This window comes from Spea bombifrons, chromosome 6, assembly GCF_027358695.1.
Source record: "Spea bombifrons isolate aSpeBom1 chromosome 6, aSpeBom1.2.pri, whole genome shotgun sequence".
Lineage (NCBI taxonomy): Eukaryota > Metazoa > Chordata > Amphibia > Anura > Pelobatidae > Spea > Spea bombifrons.
This window is the reverse complement of record NC_071092.1, coordinates 14,616,399-14,639,727: the sequence shown is the minus strand read 5'-3', so window position 1 is coordinate 14,639,727 and position 23,329 is coordinate 14,616,399. Positions and strand designations below refer to the sequence as shown.

At 37.6% G+C, this 23,329-nt stretch overlaps 1 protein-coding gene across 1 annotated transcript in view; it reads right to left on the bottom strand.

Annotated features, from left to right (window-relative positions):
- ATF6 (activating transcription factor 6) overlaps window positions 1-23,329 on the bottom strand; it is a 64,885-nt gene that overhangs the window by 27,246 nt on the left and 14,310 nt on the right. Inside the window, exons 6-14 of the mRNA XM_053470185.1 lie at window positions 22,845-23,045; window positions 20,124-20,320; window positions 8,715-8,900; window positions 8,075-8,166; window positions 7,245-7,373; window positions 5,821-5,937; window positions 5,176-5,272; window positions 3,637-3,701; window positions 2,435-2,546 (exon numbers count right to left, since the gene is read on the bottom strand). Coding sequence (XP_053326160.1) covers window positions 2,435-2,546; window positions 3,637-3,701; window positions 5,176-5,272; window positions 5,821-5,937; window positions 7,245-7,373; window positions 8,075-8,166; window positions 8,715-8,900; window positions 20,124-20,320; window positions 22,845-23,045 — 1,196 coding nt within the window. The remainder of the gene's footprint in view (window positions 1-2,434; window positions 2,547-3,636; window positions 3,702-5,175; window positions 5,273-5,820; window positions 5,938-7,244; window positions 7,374-8,074; window positions 8,167-8,714; window positions 8,901-20,123; window positions 20,321-22,844; window positions 23,046-23,329) is intronic.

Genomic DNA, 23,329 nt, shown 5'->3' with positions numbered 1-23,329 from the left:
AAATGTTCTGCTTACATTTACTAATCCATAGCATCCCCCTTCATAGATGTATTCAATATAGGTAATAGTTCTTTTAACATATTACCTTTTCTATATTCCTTTTGCGTGAAAGAACTCATTCTCTGTACACCATCAATACATTATTTATATATATCAATGTATTTCAGTCAACTTAAATTCAACAATAAATGAAGTGCACAGGTCCTATAGATATTGGCACAAAGATGAACAACTTTGCCTGAAAATTGTTCTCAACATAAAACGGATACAAATTGTTCAAAGTTTCATTAAAGAATAGTAAAAGTGATAAAAAGGGAGAACGTCTTTACACAGAGATTTCTTGATAGTACTGTGAACATTGGCATTCACCATCTAAGTATATTACTACAATATAGCAAAATCTACACATTTCATTCCCAAAAGTCATCACTGCAATTGGTCTTTGTTGTAATGTAAGCCACACTCAGTGGAGATTAAGTTAAATTTGATTTCAAATACATTAAGCGTAGTTGCTGCGGTGTGTATGTATTTCCTTTGGTGGTAAATACTGGTTTATTAAGATTCCCTCCATTTCATTTTCCAATCGGGCATGTAAATGTGACCCATGAGTGCTTCATAGCCTACGTCTAGGTCTGACTTTTTGGTTTCAGCAGGGTTAATGAACACTGTCTGGGAACATGTAGAATGACTCAGTACTAGAGCAAAGGCCAGAAGTTTCATTATTTGTAAATCTCACAAAAGAAGTAATGTGTATTATCAGATCATCCAAACAAGCCATTTGTCTTCATTCTGAAAACTTGCTCTTTGAGTAGAAGATTGTACGATGTGTTAATAAAAGAGTTGACAAGCCTCCACACTACAAATATTTAAAGAAACGTAACACTGGAATGCCATTCTGTTTAAACAGACTGGTTTTTAATTTTATTCTTGCTTTCGGGAGGTGTCCTAAGAATGTGCCCTGAGTAGGACAAGATAATTAGTTATTGGGCTTTGAAATTCTTTCCCACTAATGAAAATCCAGTTAGCATACAAATGGGAAAAAAGTGTTTCAAACTTTCAAAATACACCAATATACGTACATGCCATCTTTTTGTTCTTCTGCATTAAAAATCTGACCCTTTGGCTAAACGGCCCATTTTTACAATTCTCCCTTTGTCACTAGTCATTAACTATGGCCTACATTTACTTGGAGCTAAAGTCACATAACATTTAGTACTGCGGTTCACATAATGGTGATATTTTAAATAGTACAACTTGCCTTTATTTAGAAACCATCGAATATGATTTTCATTTGTTTTGTTTTTGTTTTCTTCTTTTTTCCTTTTCAACCCCTACCACATGCTAAGAACTTCACCACTATCTAACCATCAACACTCACTAAAACCAATATCTCAAAAATTGCAGAGCGATATATTTTATGAATTTGGGACAGATGCTGCAGGGGAACTCTGTTTTCTTGTAGCACTCGAAAAGACAGGTGCAAAAGGTTTGACATACTTATTGATGCATATATTCTTCTAACTTTTTGTGTACTTAACCTAGGTTATATTATACACACACATGGATATAATCTAAATACAGGCTGCTCAACAAAATCACACAGCAACTCCCTTACTATGTGTAAAAACAAATGACAAATCAATGGAAAAATGGAGCTCCCAAACACCTCTGGAAATCACAAAAACATTTTTTAAGATATGTGGGTAATGTCTACAGTATTGGCTAAATTAACTAAAATGTGTTTGGAACTAATGAATAAAACAAACTTTACTTTTCGCTTGTTAATTATGGCAAAAGGGAGTTTTTCTTGGGAGTGGAGTTGTGTTTTGTGCTAAACTATGTATATATGAACAGCTTAACTGTATAACAGCCCTGCATAGAAAAAAAAATCATTTGAAGGGTTCAAAAATGTATCACCTAATCACTTTGAAAATTGTCCCGGCCTCCCACAGGGAACATTGTGCCTCACCGCCAGAAAGATAGCAAAACCATAAATTGTCTTGTCAATTTTGGGAACAGAATGTGGAGATGGCTGGTAAACACATAATACATGTATATATTGCTTACTGTAATATCATATGGGTTTATGTGGTGTGCTGATATCCAAAATGTTAACATTAATAATAACACTTATTTAATATTGCAGTTCCCAATAGCAACAAATATTTAAACTTGTGTAAACAATTATTTTAACAGTCAAATTGAATTTGCTTTATTCATTGAAGTGTCAATGTGACAGGTATCTGTGCATTCCCACACTCCAAGAATGCAGTCTCCCCTCAGACTGAAAGAGCCAGAGCCAAGTATACTTAAAAAAATGAATTATTAAAATATTTTATTTCTTAAAAATAGATATCGCAGTTTCTTTAAGAGTATTATGTGAGGAAATCCAGTTGGGTTAAATTCTATACACAAAAAAAGAAATCCCACTCACCCTGCGAAAGGACACCACATAAAATGTATCTCCTCTTCTATGTATAGCTTCTAAAAAGTCTTGGTAGCTTCTTGGAGAGGAATAATAAATTTGCAACTCATTCACAGAGTTTCTACAAAGAAATAAGATAAGCACAGGGAAAAAATACATCAGTCATTAAGAGTGATAAACTCTGGACTTTCATTCCTCCAATTTGTATTGGGGTATAAACTGCAATTGTTGAGAGATTACTAGGAAGTTGATCACAAAATGCCCAAGATCACGTCTTGATGCCTGAAGAGGTCCTGTCAATCACAATATGGATGACAGGGACAGCTTCAGACAAACCATAACAATTTACAACAACTGTGCTACACAGAGACCTTCCTTGATGAGAAGCAGAATGGAAATTACCCCAGATGTCTGTTTCTAAGTGAAACACCACTCTTAAGTCAAATGAGCTCTATTTTCCTCTTTAAAGCTCTTCTGTTTAAAAGAGTGGTGTTTTACTTAGACACACTACTAGTTCATTTTCAAAGGCTGACAGAGTTAACTGAAAAAAACAGACACAGTGACAACACCACAAGGCCCACTTCCCTCAAATAAATAAAACACACAACACACACATACATTTATATAAGGATGTTATGCAGGTCCAAAAAAAAAAACAAGCAGGTGCACCAGAAATACAATAATTGTGAAAACGTGGATTTTATGTAGCAATGCACTCATTCTACCGCTAGTCTTTGTCCAACTTTGTGGTAGTAAGGTTTTTGGCTTGTTTCCCCCACACACATTGTACTTCAAGTATGAATTTATAGCTCCTGATATATGTCACTGTCAAACACCACAATATGTGTTCAGCAATGTCTCCTGAGTACAGAGATGCAAGGGTTTGTTGGGTTGTTTGGGGACTAAAAAGCCACATTTGGGAAGTGTTCCTTTTTTTTTTTTTTTTTTTTAAATCAGAAATTTGACGTGGTCATCCCGCCCCCTGTGGTATTTGGGACATTGTTGAACATGGCCAATTCAATTTACCCCATCAAATCAGAATTTTTAAAAAACTGGGTGAAGAAAGCGACCGTTTAAAGTCATGACTTTTTTTTTTTCTTTTGGGACGTCAATTGGCATCAAGGGGTTAAATAAAAATGTTGTTTGAAACCATGCTATAATATAAAAAGGTAAACAATCTAGAACTAAACACCAAGAAATAGGAAACTTACTTCAAGCTAGTATCCGTATATTGCATTGTTACGAGTTGTGATGTACCAGATTTCTCTTCAGCTTTCTGCAAAAAAACATGAAAAGAGTTTATTTACAGACTTGACGTTGCTAAGGATAGATAAACATCTTCATTTTGGGTTAATTAATTCTACAGAAGAACAATGGTCTATCCTTTAAAGATGGGGTTGCGCATCCATTTTCACATCTAAGCTCTTGTACCGATTTACAAATCAAGAATAACAATTGTTCTTCTGAGAGGAATACAACTTCAAGTCTTCCTACATTTATCTATTTTGTTTCAAAGCCAAATAATAGCAAAACAACAAAAGAGGCCCTGGTACATTTAAGAGAAGCTCCCCTTTCCAGACAGAAGCCACCAAGTCAAGTTTTAAATTTACTCTGTTGGTGTTCTTTTCTATAGAGGTTTTGTTCTTTTGTGGTGGTGTTCAATAAAATAAATTATTTTAAAAAAAAACAAAAAAAAAACAATAAAAGTTAAGTTCTCATTGCATTTTTTTATACATACAATACAAAAGCCTTTCCAAGTGGTTCAGGTTTTTTTTTCCGGCTATTAGGGATGCATTACAGGCATACCCCCGCTTTACTGTAAACATATTGTGTACGTTAATGTGGGGTATGCCTGTATATGAAATGGTAGAATGCTTACCAAAGACCAAAAAAGCATATTGAAAACACATTCAATCTAAATTAATGGCTTTTACTTCTAAACCTCTACAGATTAAATGAGGTTTCTGCAGAAACCTATGCGTTGGGTCATTACACTGGATTTCCATATGATAGCAGCTTACATTCCTTCACGTATTCAATAGTGTCTAAAACACAAGCATCGATCTGGACTTATTTTGAAGCCTTACAACAGGCCTAGATAAATTCTTATTCATTTTGAGGTGTGAATCAGAAAGTTATCTGCCGATACTTATCTCTTAGAGGTTGGAAGTACAGATTGTGGAGGGGTATAGACCGTAAAGTTTATGTTGCTATCGCTTTTTATAACAAAGAGTATAGCAACAGAAAAGGCTTTAAATTGCTTGATTGTTTATTTGGGTTAAAATACAGTGCAGTTCCATTGATTCAGCTCCTAGGTAAGCAATATAGACATGAAAAATTAGATAGTACTCGACAAACTTGAGGTACCCTGACATAGCACGGTCTAAGCAATATATGGCCATATAGTGTGACGGAATCCCCAATATTTATGCCTTAGATGGGTTTGTATTGAACTGTATTCACTGGCAAGTGTTGAATTTATGTTTTGTTTTGTGTGACAGTATCATACAGACATTATTTGTTGAAGACCAAATTATGTGAGTTTGAACTTTCACCAAAAATGCTTTATGATTGAGCAACCTTAATCCAAAAGAGAAGCACTAGATAATAACTCATTATCTTGAGTTAATAACTCATTAGCAGGATTTCGGACTACAGAATCTCGCCTTTGAAGTCATACTCTTCTCATTACAGATATACATTGATTTTTAATAATTTTTGCATTACCAAAATACCAGATGATTGCTCACCTGTACAGCCCGTGCCTTTTGGCTGTTGGTCATTCGTCTGGACTTTGTTCTCTCCACCTCATGTCTGTGGACCCAGCCCCGTAGCTCCTGGTTCAATCTATGGTTCAAGTATATTTTCAAGATTATGTGAAGTGTCAGGTTGTAAATGAAAACTACAGCTGAAGTACAAATGTTTCTCTTATAGAAGAGACTTTTTACCACTACCACGTGCATGTAAAAGTTTCCATACATTACCAGATGTTGAGCTATTTCAAAGTGTATGTGTTGGTTTTCAGCAGGGAGGGGGGAGCAAATAGTCCTTACTCTTTTCACTTCCTGAGAATGCGGCTTTGCTGTGCAAAAGTTGAAGGGAGCAAAGCCTAACTGCTTCTCCATCTTATATATACACACATTTTAGTGGAGGCAGTAATAATGTGGGGCATATAAGAATAGTGGCAGCTGATTTGTCATACTGAATTACATCTTTACAATATTATAGGTCTTACATCTTTACACACGTATAGGTGTAAAATCTAGTCGTAAGCAATACTACTACTTTTGATAAATGCTGGACTAATCTATGCAGACCTGAGGTTGCTGTCTGGCTTGGCAGGAGGGGGAGTGCTTGGCTAAATAAAAAAAGACAGACACATGATTTCCATATACCTAAGTGTTTCAGTCTGATTGACGAGTGGGCGGCAAGGTGGTGGTGCTGGGATATATAGCAATGGCTCCTCCTTGACTACCATCAAAGCCTTCTCATTGGAGATATAACGCCCAGGCCTGTAACAAAAAAAGAGATACACAAGAGAATGGAAAAAAGTTGCAAAGTATTGAACAACTACCTGTTGATGTTGCCTGTAATGAAATGTCCGGCAGCCTACTTTCTTCAGCAATATCAGTGAAGTGCTGCCTTTTTACCCTCTTAAGGACCATGGGTTGTCCTTAAACCCATTAAAAACAATGCATTGTGAGCCTGTACATGTACGGGCTTTGTCATGAAGACTAAATACAACGTGTGGCCTTCCATTAGGTTTTCCAAATGGTCACTGATTTCTTGAAACGCAAACCTGAGGCATTTTTATTGGAGACCTGTTAAACAATGTTACTGGTATGTGAAGATTGTCCGGGTCACTAATACTATTTAAAAGGCATAGAGTATTTCATATACTGTTACAAGTTTCCAATTTAGCCTTGAAACTTTTGAGGTTTTATTTCCAAGTAATTAGATGCCAAGTATTTCAATCAAGCAGTGTAATATCAAGACGAATTGTGCCATTATCCAGTGAACAAAACATTCCAGTACATACTAAACACTTGAGATTATGCTCAACTTACCTACAAATTAATGGGAAAGCATTGTGTTACTCTGATTTATTGCCTTTTCTATAAAATTGACAAACTCATATATAAAACAAACACATGCCCAACTTTGTTCCATGTGCCAGCAACCACAAATTGGAAAGGAAAGATACGATCATACAAATCAACTGAAAACAGCCAGTATGGAATCAATTAAGCACTCCCTACATTTTACATGCAACAGACTTTGCTCTGCAAGACAGCGTAGCCAATTCTGGTTCCCAAAATGTTGGTTCTGATGTGAAATTGAGCTGCAATGAACACTGATGGTTTTATATTCTAGGAAAAGTTGAGTGCATTTGCCTGCAAAGGGGTGGTTGCCAATAATTAAACATTACTCATTGTAAACAATACCATACGTGAGATAGCTTGTCTTGTAGAAATGGTAAATAAATATCTTAAAGGTGCTTTGTGTTGCTTTTTTTCCTTTAAAAGAAAACAGCCATAAAAAGCCATCAATATTTTGTACCTTATGAATAACGACCACAAACAGGTCCTAAAACAGCAAATAAAATTTGGAAATGGTCTACTGACCCAAAAACACTTTCTGGGATGGACTGCACAGAGAAGCATATGAATCTTTTGCTTGTGGAAATACTGGCAGCCACAGATTAGGCTGTATGTTCCATGTGGCCAAGGTCCGAAAAGTTCATACTTGGCTTTTGAAGGACAGAAATCTACATGTAATGTGGGATGTGATTCAGTAATTAAACAAATTTAATTAGTACCTGCTACTCTCCTGTGAGATATCCTTGGTTTCCACATTTTCATTTCCATCTGAGAATTCAAGAAGGTGTCTGTTGTGGCGAACAGGAACAACTTCCACATCATATAGGCTAGATCCTGTTTCCAGAATACTGTAACGAATAAGGAATGATCAAAACGACTGAGCACCACAGTGACGCAGATCGAAATGCATAATCACTGTATGTGGCCCCAAAAAAAAAAAAACGTATTTGGTCCTTTCACTACTAAATAATTGAATATTGCAAAACATTCTCATACTGAACTTCAAACTCAAATGTCATCTTCTACTCAAAAACATTGGCAAGATATTATTGTTCCTATGTTAATGCATATTCCAGTCATTTTTGCATAGCAAATTTTAGTGCATGCAAAGGAAATCTAATCTAAAAAAAGACTGCAAAAATGAACTCCAATATGCATTCTGCTTACATATATAGCTGGATATGTGCTTTAATTGAGCCGTTAATCGTGTTAAACACATAAACTTTGGGGGACCTGCATATTCATATTTATTCTTTCCTCTGTGGGTCCAGTCACACAAAAACAACAACACAGAGGCTTTCCCTATTGGTGCATGTTTTTGTATCACATGACGAACCTCCCCAGGAAAAAATATTCTAATGTCAAATGTGGTTATAAAAGTGTTAAATTCATCAGAACAGGTAGAAACCACAAGATCATAAGAAACACACGTTAACATAAATATGTTACATACATTCAACTGAGCGCAGATGTGCACAAAAGGTAAACCCCTGTAGATAAATATTGTCTGCTTAATAAAAATAGCAAGGTCACTAAAAAGATAGACTACCTTAATGGATTAAAATTCAATATTAAAAATACAGCCAGCATCATGAGACAGACGGCTCTTCTCTTTGGAGCAGTCACTTTAAGCTTCTGATTCTGTGGGAGAAGACAAACTGATATCAATAAAAGTGAATTAAAAATCGAAATGAACCACAACAACGGCTGGCTGGCTGGCAAACCAAGGCCAAAGGGTAACAGGAATCAATGCTGTATTTGTTATAAATTTGAGCTATATCGCTCACCTTTTAACAAATACGCCAATCAAAACTAATGTACCAATAACAAGGTAACTTTATAAAAGAAAGTTGTCTGCATCCTTTACTTAATAAATATAGGATTATACAAAAGTAATAAACATTATATAAGTGTTGCTACTGCATCCATCTGTGGGTTGCCAGTTTATCAATGATTAGAGGCTGAACTGCATAGATAATCAAAAACATAAAAACAAAACATATATGATATATATAAGTGTCTTGAAAACCTTTATCAAATGTAATATCAGTGTGTTGGTAAACTGTTTTGGTCCTGACATTTTGTTCAACATTTCAATAGTTGAAACAAGTAGCTGATGTCCTAGACAAATCATAACTATTTCATATTACTGAAAATGTTTCCATCAGGTTGAAAGCCTGCCCTCCCACCTCAGAGACCACTTCTTCTAGGAGTTTCTGCAGAGAACCATTCTCTTTCTTTAGTCGTTCATTCTCTGATAGAGCTGCTCTTAGACGGAGCTCCAGACCCTGCATGTATTCTTTTTTCTTCTTTCTCGACTGCAAAGCAGACTCACGGTTTTTAATCATCCTCTGCTGCCTCCTGATCACATTTATCTGTTGAAAAACACAAACACTGCGATCATATTTATTGCTTAGAAACTTTATATTTACACATTTTTTATAAGAATTGCTGAAAGCAGATAAATTAAAAATATCAACAACCTAAGATGTTCGACTCTGGGTGAAGAGCATGTAATAAAATGCAACCATTTACCCAAGTCTTGGTTTTTAAATTAGGACTCTATAGACTCAATGGCATCATGGGCGCTACATAACAAACAATGGTGCGCATAGCCCTTCTGAGGAGCAAGACTGATTACAAAAATGACATTGGTTGCAAAATATAGTAAAAAGTAAAGTAAAGCAGAACTTTAGTAGATACGAAAGTAAATAAGGAGTTATGCGTCTGTGGGAGATGTCCCCAATATTCAGGAGTAAAGAAAGAGTGTTCCAAAAGAAAAGTCAAGAACCAAAAACAAACTCTGTTCTTGAGATGTTACATAAAACGCCTATAACTAAATTGTAACACACAGTCTAGAACAATCTGTTATCAACTTGGTATTACTATACTGTATATGTGCTTCAAAACAGACCATTAAAGTGTTAAAACCACAGAAATAACCAGTTTAGATTCAGGATTAATTCCACGGTAAAATAACTTATTCTGGAACAATGTGTAAGAGTACACACTTTGTTGTGGTAAGACTAAGAATATCTTAAATGTGCTTATCTGGCATAATTTCTAGGCATAAGAACACCGTCTTGTAAGTCCACTTGACAGCAAAGAGACCATATCGGTACTCTGGCTGCCAGCTATTTTCAAGCAGCCTTCTTTTTGGAGCGTGCACGTTCTGATGACTTTTCCACATTTTACAATGAGCAATATAAATAGCAGTACATGTGTTTTTGCGAATGGAACAGTTTAAGAGAGCCAAGTCAAAATGCCACATCATAAAACAATGAATACCAGAGAATATGTTCTGCATTTTGGTAATCACATTTATATACAAGAATATTTATGAATACTGTAACAAAGAAATTACGCCAACTGGACCTACTTTTTAAGCACACTCTGTCAAGGTAAACCCAAAATACTAATGCTTTGTGTGAGGTGAAGGCTCATTAGCAGAAAGTCTAATTACGTCCATTTTTTTCCTAGTTTGAGCTTGAATTATTATCCACGTATGTAGAGTATGTTTACACATATATTGCACATTGAAATATACTTTACAAATATAAACAAATAATAAATTATCAGGACACATTTTCCTACAATTTTATTTTACAGTATTCTGCATTTGTTCTCACTCACGTTTATTGGCCTGACATACGTACACGGAAGCAATTTCTTGTTATTCACCAAATGTATTATATATATATATATATATATATATATATATATATATATATATATATATATATATATATATATGGCATTCTTTTGTTTATTACAAAAAGATCTATTTGAATACATAAAAGGCTAGCCACATAGAGAGAGGTATAGAACAAAGTAAAAAGGGGGGGGGGATATATTTATAAATATACACTACGACAAGGATCGGGGTGGACGACCACTGAAAACTCCGGTAGTACACCGAAGCCAGACGCCCAGGAGAATCCCGAATTGCTGGGGGAGATGCAAACTCCGCCAGGGACAGTAAAAAGTGGAACGATCGAGGAATGAACTGTATATGTATTAAGTAGTAATTAGTATGGATGGGGCTGCACTGGGCAAGTGGTGACCAAAGAGATCTTTACTTGCTTCAGCAAAACCAATTTAGCCTTTTATTACATCATTACAAGAAAGTGTATACATGTCACTGGAAATGTACTACTAGAAGCCGTTGTTGGAGTATCTGCTGCTATGGACTCTGTGGAAAAGTTATTTTTGGCAGACATCATGTGGTCATAAAACAGACAGTAAGAGTTAAAATGATCAGGGCAGGTGAAGTTTAGGAAACCTGCAATCATTGATAGGTCCCCAGTGTGGACTATGCTTATTCACTTTCTTAAATCACACATTATTCACTTACCAAGGCACAAAGAAATAAATCATGCCAAATTCAGTTGAGTTGCCATAAAGCTTTTCTCCACATACCAAATTTCATGTATCAGTTTTGCATCAGAATACTTGGCAAGAACTAATGTGATTCTGCTTTAATACAGCTTGGTAGGCATAATAGAGATTAGAGGTTACAGTTTGAGTAACCATAGATTGCCTCCTGGTGGCGGATTTCGAGCCCTTGCAGGACTAAATATTTCATCAAAGAAAATAACTAGAAGGCAATTTCACCAATAATTCCTAAATAGAAATAAACACAGAAATAGTGGCATTTACAGTATAGCAATAAAAGGCAATATCTGTGTAATTATAGAAATTCACTAGTTTCATGGTCTCTGTCCTTCCTTAGATACCCAGTGTCTCTGGCTGCATTTTAAACAAAGAACGCATATTAAAGTACTTTGTGAAAGTACACATCAATACACAAGGGGGGGCAGCAAGCCAGGTTTCACCATGTACTCCTATCATGCCAAGTCAGCCAGTACATGCTGGAACCTGGGTATGTCTGGGCAGGACTGTGATTGCTGGGTGCAGGGGGCAAAGTGCGAGTGCAGGGGGCAAAGTGCGAGTGCAGGGGCAAAAAAAAGTCCTGGCTCCTAACTTTTTTAGCTGGCTCCTAGATTTAAAACAAGTTTGTCAAAGCCCAGACCTGAATCCAAGAATCTGTGGTATGATTTAAAGACTGCTGTACGCCAGCAGAAGCCATCCAACTTGAAGGAGCTGGACCAGTTTTGTCTTGAAGTATAGGCAATAATCCCAGTGGCTAGATGTGCTTAGCCTATAGAGATGTACCCCAAGAGACTTGCAGCTGTATTGACTTTGGGAGGGGGTGGGCTGAATGCATGCAAGTTTTCTGGGGGGGGGGTTGTCTTATTTTCTTGTTTCTTTCACAATAAAAAAATATTTTGCACCTTTAAAGTGGTAGATATGTTGTGTAACTCAAATGATACAAACCCCCAACAAATTCCTATATTTTAGTAGTAATATGACATAAAGTCATGATTAGGGATGCACCAGAAAACGGCATTATCGGCAAAATGCCAAAATAAAACATCCGAAAATAATTGTCCACAGGGCCCTTCTCCTTACCTGTGCATTGCTTGCACACACTGTGCAAGCAGCGTCTCTTGTACTACCCAGGGGAAGCAGGAACCCGGCGGAGTTACGTGGATTTACGTCACGTCACATGACCCTGCTCCATTCCTGCTTCCCCTCTGCGGGGCAATAGAAGTTGTTTGCACGGAAATGGTGGGGGCATCAGGCCAGTAATCAACCTGCGCCCGTTGAATGCGTTTGTAGCATATCAACATTTCAAAACGGAGGGCATACATTCACTGCGCAACTTACTCCGTACAGGAGACTAGATAGTAAAGTTGGACCTCCAGGACGTGTACCTCACAGTTCCTATGACCTGAACACACCAGGATTACATCCAGTTCGTATGGAATGGACAAACACGGCGCTTCACTTGTCTGACTTTCGGCCTATAAAATTGTTGAAATATGTAGTGGGATACCTGCGCAGAAAAGGGGCATGACATTCATTTAGATGACTTGTTGAGTATGTCACAAGACTTGTCGTCCCTTTGACTTCATGTAACGCGGACTACATCTCTTCTCCGAGATTTGGGGTTCCACATCATTTGGGACAAACTTGTCTTCGGTCCATCCCAAACTATGGAAATTTAGGGTTTCACGACAGACTGGGTCCAGGGTTCCCTACATCTCCCAGTGTCCAAAATAAATACCATAAAAAGGGAGATCAGGAGGGTGTTACAATTACTGTTCGCCATCTGGCAAGATATATCACCTTACTATTGGTGTCCATTCAGGTGATCTTCCAAGGCCCCCTCCATTACCGAGCCTTGCAATGGCTTAAGATGCAGTCTCTACGTTAGGGCTTAACCTACAACAATGTAATTCCGGTCGACTGCAAAGGTGGCTACTACACATAGACGGATGAAACGGCAGGGTGATTTTTAGCACGACTCTGGATTAAGTCATAGATTCGGACACCAGTCTATTGAAATTGGGAGCCCATTGCGAGGAGCTATCCACTTGGGGGAGGAACAGGGCCTGCCCATAAAGGCTGTTACGTATGGACAACCTGTCTGCGGTACGGTATATAAACCATCTGGGAGGCACAAAGTCTGAGGATCTGTCACAGTTGGCAGTGGTGTTATGGCACTTTTGCCTAGCCTCCAACATCTCCACACAGTTGATGCATTTACCGGGGATCTCCGACATGGATGCATATTGGAACTGCAATTCTCATTTTTTAATTTAGCAAAATAAAAATGCCAAGGCGTGAATAATTCTGTAAAAAGCAATTAACAGTCAAAGCTTATAATTTGGGTCAACATCCACCTTTTTGTTTCAGAAGTGGTTACCTTTCACCGTTGACGCTAGATAAGTAAATGTGTGTATACATTTAGAAACTAAAGGTCTAAGGGTGTCTAAATGCCGATTGTGTGCCACAAGACATAAAATTATTGGGTCTTCTCAAATGAGAAGACTTTTTTGATGGCTTCTACTACGCTACCATTCATCGCAGCCCCATATGTACCGTATTTGCTCGATTATAAGACAAGGTTTCTTCCGGAGCTGCAGGAGACCTGGATCCTCCTCTCTGGCAGCCGGTGGAGGTCTGTGCGATGCGTGCAGACAACCTCCGCTGCTGACGGCACTTCCTCTGTGGCTTCTATGACATCACAAGCCTAGGGATGCACTGGTATGTCGGGGGAGGGCAAGAGTGGCATATGGGGGTATAAGGGCTTTCTGGAGGCAGAGTGGCATATAGGGGGTTTAAAGGAATATCAGGGAGGCAGAGTGGCATATAGGGGTTTAAAATTAAAAACAGGGAAGCAGAGTGGCATATAGGGGGTTAAAAGGAATATCAGGGAGGCAGAGTGGCATATAGGGGATTAAAAGGAATATCAGGGAGGCAGAGTGGCATATAAGGGGGTATAAGGCATATCTGGGGGGCAGATGTGCATAACTGGGGCAGGTTGGCAAAAGGAAATAAAAACAAAAAATCAATTTTTCGCAATCATCGTTTTTAGTAAATATGAAAAATGGTTTACATAGGAAGTAATATTTACTAGTGAATATTCAGGCTCTTTTTTTCCTAAATTAATATTCAAATTTTGGGGGGTTGTCTTATAATCAAAAATATGGTAATTCAGTTGTTTTAATTTTGCCAGTTTAACAAATTTAACTAAATCATCTGAAATAGCCATTTATGGATAGAAGTACCGATTGTTTCCACAATTCCATAAAAATAAACAATGTTCAGACCCCTGTTGACAATTTGGGTTCCTTTTTGAGAACTTGCCATTTATACAGTTCAACTAGGGCATATGCTACCTATAGTTCTCCAAAGGAGGACAGCTGACTCTTTGCTTATTCAAAAACAATATGTTTGAAGTTCCCATTTCTGTATGGTCTCTTCCAAATCCAGACAAACCAATAAACCGTAATTGAGGGGGACAAAAAAGATGCCACTTACAGAGTTTGAATTTAACTTGAGATAGACTAAGGCTAAATGAATAACAACAAATCTTAATTCAGCGTGGAAAGGTATACATGCCATTCAGACGTGGTGCCCCTGGAGGACGGTTTTGTAGGTCTAAGCACATTTAGTCCACAGGAAACCAAAACCAGCAAAAGTACTTAAGAAAGACGCCTCTCACACTTTCCATTGAGCTCCGAGCCAAGAGTCATCCAAATCAAAAGGGTCATATTAGTAGAGCTTTAAGGGAGAATGTTAACCCTTTTTTGATCCCAAGAAGCCTGCAGTAACATCTAAAATTACTAAAGTCAATTAAGTCAATTAAGTTTCAAGCAGTTTTCATTTGCATACTGCCATGAAAAATATGTAATAAGCTAAATGTGCCTATAATCCATTCAGTACATAAAGTGAAAAAAGCACACATAAAAAATAAAAAACAAAAAACAAAATGGAAATATGACAGCAGGCGAAAGTCACGTAGTTGTGTGTATGGGATATAAAATAATAAGATTACAACCTAGTAAATGCTTGAAAGTGATTGAAAATTATTTGGATCTAAGTTTAAAAAATGGGGACTAAGACTTTAAAATTAGGAACCGCAAGACTAAAAAAACAAAAATGTACACTCCAAGACATATTCTCTTGAGCAGTCCCGCTTACTCAAGCTTGCAAGCAATAACACGTTACCCAATATTTTCCTCAAAACTGCTTAATTATAAAGAAAGGGAAGCACACAACCTAAAGCAGGGCTCGACAAACCCCAGAGGCCCAGGTTTTTGCAGGACAAAGGGGTAAAAACTGCCCAGGGCTACCATTGTGAGCACAGCACCCTATGCTTTCCTGACGCCACCATATAGTGTGACGGAATCGCTAATATCTATGCCTTTGATTTTTGAGTACTATTCACTGGGTACGGGCTGAATTTTTGCTTTGTTTCGTGGAATTTTAGACTGTACCCTGTGTCTCAACGGGCTTTGTTTAGTGAAGCACACCACCTTTTATTAGGTGAATTATAATTACAGTATGCACTATGAAAGGCCTTCCCTGACTCTTCTCTTCTCTTGGGTAATTTTCTCTTGCATGGGTAATTTTTAACTTTTGAAGAAATCAAGCGATTTAAAGATGTATCATATGAAGGACAAACTCAGCCTCGTCAAGCAGACACTTGAGCTGACCTTTCAAAAGGTATACTTAAATCCCCTTGAAATGCTTTGTTATCAGAACAAGTTTGCAGAAGACATCTGTGTTTAAACACACTATACTTTTGTCTATGTGGAATGTTACCTTTGAACTCAACTTGTAAATACATGAAGGATTTGTATCTAGTAACGCAAGGACTTTTATTTTCATTAGATCTTAGAACTGTTAAGCAATACACGTTTACATCATTAGAACTGAACAACTTTAACATGAATGGCACTACCATGTAGATAACGGTGTATTCTCATTTTTAATGCTATGCCAATCTAGACCTAATACTTGGACATCACTTGAAACAAAGCCTAAAGATAACCACAGATTCTGACAAATGCCCTCTCCGTATACAACAAACCTAAAGTTAGCAGAACTAAAGAGTAGTCAGAAACCATCAAATCTGGAGGAAATATAACCCAATGGAAGTGCTGTTTAAGTTGACCATCTGTGGTGCAGATCTACACTGCCTTGTAGGAAACCAAAGGGTTGGGTTTGGTTTCCTGAGTTAGAGAAACAGAAACAACTTAACATTCCTAAACCCTAAATATTCTTTTTGGCAGAAGCGAAGGTTTACCAGACAAAACTATTTACATGCATATAAAAAAAATGAAAACCAGTTGATATATGTTCTGTGGTATAAATAATATCACACAGAACAAAAGATAGCGTGACAGAATGGGGGTGATGGGAGTGGAAGTGCTGTTAATGTGTCCCTGGGATCAACATCAAGAAACTGCATAAAATAATAATAGGTTAATTCCCTTAGAATAATACAGAAAGCGTAGGCACTTCCCGACAGTGTAACATGACTGGCCAACATCTCTACAAGAATAACGTGGGGAAATGTAAGAAAGAAGAGATGGAGTTTTTTTCTTTGTAAGTCACAAGGCCGTTTTAGAGATATACGAGTAGCACCAGAACTCTTTTGTGGCGCTCTTTATGTAGAAAAGGGTCTCAATCTAATTTTTTATCAGAATTCCAGTTAGCTACATATATTTTTTCCTAGATCTTTGAAATGCGCCATGCACAGTGTACGGCATAACATCTTAACCGCCCTAAAATCCACAACTATGCAACCGAGGCAAATCAAATGGCATTTACAGCTCTATCTTCCCACCATCTCACGGTCACTGTGATAGCATTATCCAAATCACAGATTAAAGAGAATTTAAGTAAACATGTAATCGTAACGGACTACACACTCCACTAGGTCTGTCTGTGGTTTAATATGCTGGGACAGTAAAGACAACTTAGTTGAAGGCCAATGCTTTTATCCTTCAACTCAATAATATTGTGATAAAATACGAGGGCTGACTAATGCACAAGATTATACAAAACATGTGTCGGTAATGGACTTTTGCTTAAACTTGCTTTGGCACTTGAATGTGTCAACGACTTGCCACACAAATGTTAATGGTTTTAAAAGTAGTATCCGGTCTACAAGCGATGCTGGAACATGAAGCCAATTTTACCATTAGTCCTTTCAAATGTGTTGGGGGGGGTTATCGGTTAACAAACAAGTAGATTTCTTAATTTATTGATGACAACAGAATATCAATTACATCTAATATTTCAAGATTTACCAAAATTTTCCAGAAAGACAGCATCCCCTTTATATTTTATGTAAACATTCCATGGGAGGTAAGAAATAACAGATTAAGGTGAAAGGCGTACAAAAATACATGAGTTTGCAGCTGCTAACGCACACACGTTGGTGTAACCTTCAACTAACAACAATTCGCTAACTGGGGTTATCCGGGAAGTTATACGAATCAAAAGGAAGATCGATAAAATCAGGTATAATAAAATAAAATAACCCCAGGTTAGGCCCTAACAGCACCCTTCTTACCCCTCATCCCCTGTTCTTTTGAGTGGGCAGTATATTAACCCCTTAATGACAAAGCCTGTACATATACGGGCTCTAAATGCATTGTTTTCAATGGGTTTAAGGACCGCCCATTGTCCTTAAGGGGTTAAATGTTAAACAGTACCAACATACCAACGTGCATCATGAGTGTAATAAGTAGGTTGCAATTTAATAATGAAGATACCTTGAAAACCAACACACTAATTGAAAAGCTATTAAAACAGCATGATGTATAATTAAATATCCCTATGTGTTACAAAAAGGTTCAACTGCATCACAGGTAACTCAAAAAACCCCCCCAGTTAAATATATCAATTATGGAGAAGCTCACTGGCAGTTTGCCTCTCTGGGAACATAAAAATTTGACCTCCCCAGTAAATCCCTGAATCACCCAATGTACCCCCTAATGTAGTGGTTTCATAGTCAAACTGTCCAGCAGTGAATATTGTCCTAATTTTTTGTCTGTTTTGTTATTATGTATTTTTAAATGACTTCATTTTTGCTACCGTTAAATTACTTCAGGGTAATTTGAACATATCAACACAGCAGACTAAAATATTGACCAGATTTGCACAAATAATTAGCAGAATAATATGAGGCTGTATTCAGACAAAATGGCCACTAACATTCCTGATTACAATAACCTTCTTTTTAAAATGTTTTGTTTTTATTTACAATTTGAAAAACTAAAACATTTTTTATTGCTGATGAGCAAGAAATTGTGCTTTAAGTTCACAATATGTGAGACTTTCAAACTGTAAACTTTACAGCAAAGAGGCAAGAGTCAGCAACTAAATAATTCAGCACACACACACACACGTGTATATATATATATATATATATATTAGGGCTGCAACAACTAATCGATAATAATCGATAATGAAATTCGTTGGCAACGAATTTCATTATCGATTAGTTGAATCGATTATTATCGATTATAAAATGAGGGTTTTTTCAGAGCAAACGCTCTGAAAAATCCCCCTCATTATATAATCCGTTTAGTCTGACTCACCGTCTCACAGCAGCAGCTCCTACTTACTCCCCCTCCCTGTAATCACTGTGACAACTGGCCCCGCCCCTTCCTTCTCCAGGCCAGAACCACATGGCTGTGACACTCATCTAACTGTAAGTATATATATATATATATATATATATATATATATATATATATATATATATATAATGTGTATGTGTGTATATATATATAATGTGTATGTGTGTATATATATATATATATATATAATGTGTATATATGTATGTAATATATATATATATATTTGGGCTACTGAAAGTTAGGGGAGGTGGGGGTTAATTTAGGGGCAGTTATGGTTAGTGGGGTGTTTAGGGTTAATTTAGGGGCAGTTATGGTTAATTGGGTGTTTAGGGTTATTTTAGGGGCAGTTATGTTAATAGGGTGTTTAGGGTTAATTTAGGAGCAGCTGTGGTTAATGGGGTGTTTGGGGTTAATTTGAGGCAGTTGTGGTTAATGGTGTGTTTAGGGTTAATTTAGGGGATGCTGTGGTTGATGGGGTCTTTAGGGTTAATTTAGGGGATGCTGTGGTTAAGGGGGTGTTAAGGGTTAATTTAGGGGCAGTTATGGTTAATGGGGAGTTTAGGGTTAATTTAGGGGAATCTAAATCCTGGGGGCAGTGAAGTGACATATCTGGGGGTATAAGGCATATACAGTATATAAGGCATATGTGGGGAGGGCAGTGTGGCATGTCTGGGGAGGACGGAGTGGTGTATCAGGGTGTATAAGGCATATCTGGGGGTAGAGTGGCATATCTGGGGGTAGAGAAGTGGCATGTCTGGGAGGCAGGGTGGCATGTCTGGGGAGGATGGAGTGGGGTATCAGGGGATATAAGGCGTATCAGGCACAGTGGCAGATGTGGGAGGCAGCGTGGAGTGGCAGATGTGGGAGGCATTGTGGTGTGGCAGATGTGGGAGGCAGCATGGCGTGGCATATGTGGGGAGGGCAGGGTGGCATGTCTGGGGAGGATGGAGTGGTGTTTCAGGGGGTATAAGGCGTATCAGGCACAGTGGCATGTGGGGGGTAGAGTGGAGTGGCAGATGTGGGAGGCAGCGTGGCGTGGCAGATGTGGGAGGCAGCGTGGCGTGGCAGATGTGGGAGGCAGCGTGGCGTGGCAGATGTGGGAGGCAGCGTGGCGTGGCAGATGTGGGAGGTGGTGTGGTATATGTGGGAGGCAGCGTGGAGTGCTGTGGTAGGCAGCGTGGCATATGTGGGAGGCAGCGTGGCATGTCTGGGAGGCAGCGTAGCAAGCCTGGGCTCAAATGTGCATATATATATGTGCTGGTTGGGAAATAAAGACAAGAAATGTATTATCAAAGTTTTTTTATTCTGCTGTTTGTATTTAACATCATTTGTTTAGTAAATTATTTTAAATAAATGAAAAATTTACATTCATTTTTTTATCCGATTAATCGGTTAATCGAAAAAATAATCGGCCAACTAATCGATTATTAAAATAATCGATTAAAATAATCGTTAGTTGCAGCCCTAATATATACCAAGGGCTACCTTGAATACCGCAAATACCAAGAATACCGCAAAACACAAATTCCAAAGTTTTTATACAGTGACCAAACTGTTTTAATACACAATTGAATAATATGACAAACTTACATTTGCTCCGCTCTCTGATCCCTGAATGGATGCTTGAATAAAAGGTTTCACCGTTGAATTTTTACTGTTTTGAGGAGAAAGTAAGTTTGTGGATAATGGGGTTGTTCCTGCGCCCATGGTGAGGACTGATTGAGCTGTTAGAATACCAGGTGGTGGAAGCTGCATCACAGCAGAAGGAGTCAGCAAAACCTGTTGTCCTGCATATGGAAATACATTGTTCGTCAGGATTCAAACAAGTGATGGGTATACAGAAAATATACATCATTGCTGTGCCAAACATTATTTCATTTATAAATAAGTTTAGAGAAACCATAACCCTATTTTAGGGCAGTAAAGGTTTGTATTCCTACATAGTTGAAAATGATGATTGTAAGCTCATGGACACAACAACTTGGACCTACAGAAGCAAAAGGTAAGATGGGGCCTGCGCAAACAAATTTACAATCTAGAAATTGGAGTAGATCCTGTGTGGAACTTTAAAAGTGGCTGTAAAATTAATTTTTGATGGTTACGCAAACCCAACACCACATGAAAAGTAAAATTTGCACAATAATATAAAAAATATATATAGATTGTATTTACAATACTACTGTCGGAGAGGGAAGCAGGTGGTAGGTCGTGATCGGTGGTATATTAAATAATGACGTTTTTACTTAAACACTTAAAATGATGATTATACGAAGTTTACTTTTCGTGTATATAAGTTGTGCTTGACTGTTTTCTTATTTTTCAAAAATAAAGCTTACAGACTTTTTGGATAAAAACTGCCATCTTGTGGACAGTTTGTTTATTACAGAGACGCTCAACTCCATATGGGAATATCCCGGGTAGAGTACAGGCATCTCAATAAACATTTACCAAATTACTTGTTCTCAGGCAAAGATACACAAGGACTCGCGGTTTACCACATTTAAGGCAGGGAAAAAATAAACTATTATTAGAGTATATTCAATAAATGGAAAATACAGCCATCACATGCATTTTAATGCATGACAGCTGAGAGTCCCCTTAAAATTAACTGTATATTAAAAGTGCCAGCAAGCTGTCAGCTGATAAACTGTGAGAACCCCCCCCACTCCTCCAAAGCTCATTCACCCCAATAACAATAACAAGACATTTTATTAAGATATGTTTTTACAAAATTTTACCAGCATGCCTTTGTTGACTTTAAGACCATTCAATCTTAACCAGAACACTTGAGTGATGGGAGTTGTAGTCCTCAAGAGCAGGTGCATCAATAATTTCAAGATTATGGAATTTACAGTGCGCTACATTGCACATTGTGGCCTTTATGGGCTGCGTGTATAATTTACATATATGTACAATCCCATCTTTAGGACACATGGGTACGTTTAAATTATTCAGTTTAACTTATTTGGTTTGAAATTTATTGGTAAATAATTGGGGGGGTGCGCCTTTTTTTCTTTTTTCATATTTTTACTCATACGTCAAATGATAGGATCCATGGATGCATACCCTAAGCTGCATCTATGAATAGATTTACTTGTCCTGAAAAAAATAGCACGCAGGTTTCCCTATTGAAGTTGTGTATAGGATTGCCACCTAAATGCAACTATAGTAAAACGTAAAATTGGTCCTGCCCCTGGCAGGGAAATATGTACCACAACCCTGAAATGGTTTGCTCCAGCTTAGCTCACTTACAAATGCCCAATTATCTGTTTGAGCAGATGCTTCAAGACGGTATCCGGCCATTTCCTAACAATGGAGTGCCTCGATACTGTGTCCATTTCTTTACTATTGTACAGTCTGCAATCACTGTGTGGAATGTGACTTGTTGCGATGATAATATGCCTATATTGATCGGATATAATAGGATTCCTGATTTGGGCACTTTAAGGATTAATACAGGTCAGAAACAAACGTATGAGCATGGTTTGTTTGTGGGCAGCTTTCAAGAAAGAACTAAATGCACAGATATACACCGATTTACCCCCGTTACTTTCTGCATTTATTATTATTGTATGGCAGAACGTATTCAGACCGTAATAAAGGTAGATAATTTGTTTTTATATGGACTTCGATTGTATCTCATTTCCTTAAACAGTGCTGATGTGCTTGCAATGACTAATTTTAATATCTCATATATCAAAATAACTCATTGGTCCCAAAATGTGAAAAACAATGCTTTAGAAGTTTGCCTAGCCAATACTTTCTTAGGCTATAGCACATGGTATAGGGCCAATGGTGGTGTGGGGTGCAACCCTGATCACAGAAGAAAAAATTACAACCTTGTTATTTATATTTATTACATCACCAAGAATGATAAGTAACACTCAAAACACTGAATTTTCTTCTTTTAACAACACATCCATTTTAAAGAGGTTTATCTGCCAAGGAATACCACTGTTCCATTTATACCAAATGACTGACTGATTTTCTTATTAGATGGTTAATAAACACTTGCATCTATATACACAATACATCACAAATTATTCATAGCACTGCTTACTAATCTACCGGTATTCAGTTAAAAAAGGCTGCTAGCAGGAGACCCTGCAGACATATAATTAGCCATCTTCTTCATTCTCTGTTCTGTGAACTGAAGTTTTTACATAGTTAAAACAAAAGGTCGAACTCATAAACGGTAGAATTTTGGTAGCTTTACACCACAACCCAAAAGACTGACAACCTTTCAGCGGTGTTCATTTTTATTTCTCTCAGCTATGCTTTCATCTGAAAAGAAACAAAAAACGTTCTTACCACTTGGCGGCGCCGGCTGGAGTGTAATAAGAGGCTGTTGTTTAGGCAGAAGTGTTGTAACAGACTGCAAAATGATCGTTTTGGGTGAAATGCCCGTAGTTGCTTGGATATCTGCAGCTGCAGGAATCAGTATGGTTTTTGGTTGAATGGATGGTTTGGGTATCACTGGGGCCAGCTTTCTTTGCTTAACAGGTGTATGAACTGCAGAAAAAATGAACAAATTGAACAAGTTTCTAGCACAATAAAGAGCCAAGGCACAGACATGTCTACATATCTCTATTTAACTATATCTCTGTTATACCACCTGCCTTCTGGCGCTAAACTCTGCAAATAAAATCTTTAACATAAGTGTTTTTCTTTCAAGCAATTCTGGAAGCATACTTCTGTGTTTATAAACCCATTGTATATGGGAAACAGAAATAGCTATGTAGTTGGCTCATCAGGAAAACAAACATCTCTACTATGGTTAGTATTAAAAGTTGCAA